Source organism: Sinocyclocheilus rhinocerous, unplaced genomic scaffold (assembly GCF_001515625.1).
Source record: "Sinocyclocheilus rhinocerous isolate Xijiao unplaced genomic scaffold, SAMN03320098_v1.1 scaffold4532, whole genome shotgun sequence".
NCBI classification, from domain to species: Eukaryota; Metazoa; Chordata; class Actinopteri; order Cypriniformes; family Cyprinidae; genus Sinocyclocheilus; species Sinocyclocheilus rhinocerous.
The window spans coordinates 64380-70618 of NW_015661403.1; the positions used below are offsets into that span (position 1 = coordinate 64380).

General features: G+C 44.8%; 1 protein-coding gene and 2 long non-coding RNA genes across 3 annotated transcripts in view; 2 read left to right on the plus strand and 1 right to left on the minus strand.

Moving 5' to 3' along the window:
* Positions 1-65: 65 nt before the first annotated feature.
* Positions 66-604, minus strand: LOC107726339 (uncharacterized). Its single transcript, XR_001638257.1, has 2 exons — positions 338-604; positions 66-247 (listed from the first exon to the last, which is right to left on the minus strand). It is a non-coding gene; the product is annotated as an uncharacterized LOC107726339 (long non-coding RNA).
* On the plus strand, positions 601-5145 carry LOC107726340 (uncharacterized). Its single transcript, XR_001638258.1, has 3 exons — positions 601-669; positions 770-871; positions 5099-5145. It is a non-coding gene; the product is annotated as an uncharacterized LOC107726340 (long non-coding RNA).
* Positions 5146-5795: 650 nt separating this feature from the next.
* Positions 5796-6239, plus strand: part of homer2 (homer scaffold protein 2) — a 21952-nt gene continuing 21508 nt past the window's right edge. The window contains exons 1-2 of the mRNA XM_016535878.1: positions 5796-5801; positions 5908-6000. Of these exons, the coding sequence (XP_016391364.1) occupies positions 5796-5801; positions 5908-6000 (99 nt within the window). The remainder of the gene's footprint in view (positions 5802-5907; positions 6001-6239) is intronic.

Sequence of the window (6239 nt, forward strand, 5' to 3'; positions counted from 1 at the left end):
GCACTCATACTCACCCTCTCGCACACTCGCACACACACACACACACACACACACGAGGCAGAAGCTCATTTGAACTGCTTTATTTACACAGAAGCCAGTGTAACTCCACTAGATCAGAAGTGATCCGGCAGGCATCGCTGGAGGTCTGGTTCTGTGTCAGAATCGTGATCGCTGGCTGTAAGCGCCGGAGTTCCGGTCCTGGCGGCGCTCAGGGAAGCGATGCTCGTGCTGCCGGTGCTCCGGAGCTCTACCGGGAAACAAACAAACACACACGTTCATCCAGCAGCAGTCACACACCTCTCTCTATGCATTGATGATGTATTGATGACGCACTCACCGCCGGTCTCTGCGCGCTCTCCAGTCCTCGAGCACGGGCGGCGCGTCCGGTACCGCTGGAGAAACGCGACGCGAACTGAGCGTCACAGTCAGCGGCGCAAGACATGGCGCTCGTGACGGAAACAGGTGCCTAGAGGTTTTGCAGAGCGTCTCCGCGTGAGTGACACAACAGCGTTAAAACTGATTACAGCGGAACACCACCGCGACGCGACGCGTGACGTGCAGCTCTTATTTCACTCCGTCGCGGTTTTACCGAAGGTTCCGGCAAACTGAGTTCCCCTTCCGTTCACACGCTTCGCAATCCACGCGTTTTTATACATCTTATATCATTGTGTGAGTTTCTCATTGCGAATTTTTTTTTCTTTTCCGTTTTTTATTGTCCACTTACACCAAAATTATTTTGCATGTCATTTGTGTGTTTTTCACTGACCAGCGGCTTTTGTTTTACGGCTGGTTGCTGGTTTAATTAATAATGTAGAGGATTTGGATCAGTTGCAGCTCTGGAGCCGCGGAACGTTTGGGATTCTGCAGAAATGTGAGTACGGTAAACTTTACTATGACTAGAAAACAAAACTAACCGCAGTTTATCACTTTGTCCAGTTATCTACGAGTGAATGTATAGATCAGGCTGGATAAAAAGCGACGACGCGCTGTTGCTGTTTCTCTGTGTGTGTGTGTGTGTGTGTGTGTGTGTGTGTGAGAGAGAGCATGTTTTATTGATTTCAAGAAAGCATTCGACTCAATCTGGCATGAAGGATTATTACTAAAACTTATCGACAGCGGAATAGGAGGTAAATTCTATGATTTTATCAAAATTGGAAACAAAAGAACTGAATTTTTTCTTCAGAGGTGTGGAGTGAGACAGGGCTGCAGTTTAAGCCCCACCCTCTTCAACATCTACATCACGTTCCAAATTACACTGTTGTGTATGTTCTCTTTTCCTATGCCTGCTTTGGCAATGCAAAATGTGCTTTTGTCATGCCAATAAAGCTAATTGAAATGAATTATCACATCAGACACTAAGTCTGGATTAGTAAAGGCTGGCTCAGGTTTTCCACACTGTGGGTGTTTTTTAACGATGTGATGTTGATCGATTGTGACTCAGTTTTCAGCTGGAGGCTCTCTCAGTGACGGGGTTATAGATTAACCTCATTCTCCACACAAACCTGTGACCGCAAGGAACGGCCTCTATCTGCTGTTTGGTGATAAAGCGCTGGGATTAAAGCCTGAACCGCAGCAGATGAGCCGTAGCTCGGCTGAATGAGGTGCTGGACTGGACAGTCTATTTAAACCACAGCGCCGATGGCTCCAGTTACATGAATGGAACAAGTTCACCGATGCTGATCTGACACATTGTCAAGCTGCTGACCGCGCGTGTGTGTGTGTTCTGGACACCGTAGACCCCACATGTTCCCTAACGGCTGGTAAATGACGCTCTCCAGTGGGGATTGAAGCCTCGTCACAGATGGTGTCAGTCTCAACCATCTGCTGCTGCCCCGGAGCCGAAGCCAGTGACTTACAGCAGCATCATGAGCCCTCAGTAGTGCTGATCAGTCCAGATCTGCATCATGAGCCCTCAGTAGTGCTGATCAATCCAGATCTGCATCATGAGCCCTCAGTAGTGCCGATCAATCCAGATCTGCATCACGAGCCCTCAGTAGTGCCGATCAGTCCAGATCTGCATCACGAGCCCTCTAGTGCCGATCAGTCCAGATCTGCATCACGAGCCCTCAGTAGTGCTGATCAGTCCAGATCTGCATCACGAGCCCTCAGTAGTGCCGATCAATCCAGATCTGCATCACGAGCCCTCAGTAGTGCTGATCAGTCCAGATCTGCATCACGAGCCCTCAGTAGTGCCGATCAATCCAGATCTGCATCACGAGCCCTCAGTAGTGCTGATCAGTCCAGATCTGCCGTCATGGCCTGAAAGACAGTGAGAGTTATTGTTGAAGGCTCTGAGCTAGTTATCCAAAAATGTGGTCAGACGTGTCGTCTTACGCCACAAACGCTCTGAATGCTTGGTAAAAGAGCACATATTGGTAGAATAAACCACAGCTATGATTGGGAGAAACAAATGACTCCGATTATATTTAGGTATTAAAGGAATTAAACGTTGATATGAAATGAAATTGATCAATCTGTCATCAGTGGGCTGCAGTGTTATTGGAGTAAATGACAGAACAATTACTTTAATCATCATTGTACTGATTGACTTTGTCCAGTCTGATCTGTTCTGGGAAAATAACAGACAGATATTGATCAGGACTGTGTTTGTGCGGCCGCTGCTGAAGTCACAGCAGAATTGAATTCTGTTTGGATCATTGAATCATTATTCCCTGTTTATCACTGTGAAGCTGCTTTGAAACAATCTGTATTATGTATGAAATAAATGTGACTTGATTAAAAATGGCACAACTTTCCAGCTTTGATTGAGCTTGACCTCCTGAGCGGCCGGTTTGACGTCGCGGGAGTCTTGTGTCCTGAGTTTCTGTGTGATTGTGGCTCTGGTCGTTCAGTGATTTGGTGTTTGACCTGCAGGAATGTGTGTCCGGTCAGAGCCCCTCCCACTCCACGGTCTGCTCCAATCAGAGTTCAGGTGTGGCTCTGTGGGTGTGTGTGTGCAGGTAGAGCTGCATTCCTGCCGTGGCTCGGCTGAGAACAGGGAAAGTTCTGGATGCTTCTCTGTGGTGATGTGTGAATCACACGCGCGTCTCGTCATTGTCAGGTTATTTTGAGATCTGGGGAAGCGCTCTACGCTCGACAGGACGGTCCTGTATCTTTCTGCGTTCTGTACTCTGCCACACTTACCTTCAGCAAAATAAAAGGCGTTTGGAGTCGTGTCATCTCATCATTCACGTGACCGGTCCTCCTGAAACACCGTTAATCGCTCGTAGCGTTCAGAGGCTTCACTCATGAATGAACAGAGACGGTCCTCCTGAAGCGCTGCTAATCGACCTCACATTAACGATGTTTCCGCACACCGCTCGTGAGCGTTCAGATGCGACGTGAACATGACGTCAGCCTGCGGGCCGATGATGCATTCAGATGATGTTTGAGGTCGTCATCAGAAATCACGTGACGTCTGTGTCAAATCTAAATCAGATCAGAGTTAATGAGGACGGCTTTAATGAGCTGAACTGATGCACTCTTTCACACACACACAGTTATTCCTCAAACCTCTGCTGTAATTAAGTTTACTTTAAAATCCTAAACTTTTCACATTGTGAGCCCGTTATTTGTTTAAATTATTTTTGAAAAGTAGTGATGTCATATTTTATTTACCCTGTGTTTTATTTTTTGACATGCATTACTTACAGTGCTGGGTAGGTTACTTACAAATTGTAATCAATTACTGATTATAAATTACATGACAGAAATCCAAAGTTCTGGCATGAAACTCTAGATGATGCAGTCCGATAGGTTAAACTCAATCTGACATAATGACATCATCATCTCATGGTGCAGCTGATTGGTTATCTTTGTATCAGCAGCCAATGAGCTCGCTGCTGTACATTTATATATTTAGCTGCAGCGTGCTTCAGAAACCCTCCACCTTCCCCAGCTCCACCTGTATAGATCTGCTACGAGGTGATTCATGTATGCTATATGGGGGTTATTTCATGTTATTTGTGCAGCAGCAGTATTTCTTTCATGCTCACAGCAGCATGTTGTGGATGTATTGGCAGCAGCAGATCTATTCCACCAAGACCAAACACATTAACATTGTCGTGTACATTACCATGCCAATCCCTCCGAGAGCTGTCATGATAGAAATTATAGTTCGTACCGTAATCTGTTGGATTACACATAGCAGGTAATGTATTCTGAATAATTTTTGATTACTTTTTTAAAAATTACTTTTGACCTAAAATATATTCCATTCTTTATCAACATCATGATGTGTATTAAACATTACATTAAGCCTGGGTTTCCCAAACTGAACTTCATGAATGAACTACAGGGGGTTTGAGAGTGGATGAATAGCCTTCCAAATGTGTAAAAGCGGAAGAAATTTGGAAAGGAACATTTAAAAGAGGAAAAAATTATAATTAGGGCAAATCAAATTATAAATAATTTACAGCCATTATATGAATAATATGTGTCTGGCATTGTGAAGTGCAGCTGGTATCTGTAATTCCTTTGGACTTCATGGTAAATCATGGTAAAACACAAATATATAAAGTCGCTGAGCAGAAGCAGCTTCATAAGTTTAGATTTGTTTCCCTGAATGTGGGCTTCACTTTAGCTCAACTCGCATTCGTATCGGTTTCATCGTGAAGCACTTTTTCTGATGAGATTTTTTTGGCACTCAGTGAAAAGACCTTCGTGTTCATTATCAGATGTTTAGAAATAAATTAAGTCTGTAATTGTAGAGTGAATGGTCTTCAGTCGGATGAGGATCTGCCTTTTATTTAGGCTTGTTTGCCCATTATCACTGTAATAACTGATTGTAATCGGTCAGTGTCTAATGACTGTCAACTGTATAATTGGTCGTTGTCTCAGTCAGGCATCGTTAGCATGAGCTGATGTTGACAGCTGTAGGTCATCACTGATCTTCAGACGCTCTGGCAGATGATGTCTGCTTTATTCTCATATGAGTGCAAACTGTGAAATAAATGAACAAGTACTGATAATGTTCTAAATATTAATATCAAGCTGAAGTTGATGATTTCACACACATATGAGTGTGACTGCAGTGTGTGGTGACCTGAGCTGATCATCATGTGATGTGTGTGTGTGTGTGTGTGTGTGTGTGTCGCAGGGAGCAGCCGATCTTCACCACCAGAGCTCATGCCTTCCAGATCTGGAGTCAGTGTAAGAGGGTCTGCTGATGCTGTGATCCACAGTCTGAGTGCTCTCTCACACACACACACTCTCACACACACACACACTCTCACACACACACACACACACACATCACACACACAAACACATAACACACACACACAGGCCGTCACACAGGCATGCACACACACAAATACACAGGCCGTCACACACACAAACACATCACACACACACACACACATCACACACACACACACACATCACACACACATCTGATCACACACACAAATACAGGCCGTCACGCATGCATGCACACACACACACACACGTCACACACACACAGGCCGTCACACACACACACACACAAACACATCACACACACACACATCACACACACACAGGCCGTCACACACACACACACACAAACACATCACACACACACACATCACACACACATCTGATCACACACACAAATACAGGCCGTCACGCATGCATGCACACACACACACACACGTCACACACACACAGGCCGTCACACACACACACACGTCACACACACACACAGGCCGTCACGCATGCATGCACACTTGATGTGGCTGTTTTTGATGTTTTATATTGATCTGAAACGGTCGCAGCACGTGTTTCTGATGTAACTGTAGAAGCAAAACACCTTTATGAAGGTTGTTATGTTCATTTCATAAGCCTTTTGACAATCAGAGGTGTAAAAGTCCCAATCCGTGTTTTTTTTCCTGTCCTGATCCGTGTTTTTTCTGTGTTTTACCTCAGTTTGCTGAGAAGTTCCAGGAGGTCAAAGAAGCTGCGAAACTGGCCAGAGAAAAATCTCAGGAGAAGATGGAGACGTCCAGCGATCAGTCGCAGGTACATGTGACAACATGATCGTCATCTGAAAAACAAACACGCGATCCTGCAGGTTCCTCTGACCCTAATTATTTACTAAATTGCTTTAGTCACAACTTTACATTCATTTGTTTTTGTTTACTATAAATAAAGTCATCCTCATAATCTAAAGCTTGTTAGCTACAGTCGATGATGTGCATCAGACATCAGTGTCTGTGAGTGACGTCTGTTAAAATGTGAAATTGTGTCGTTTTGTCAGG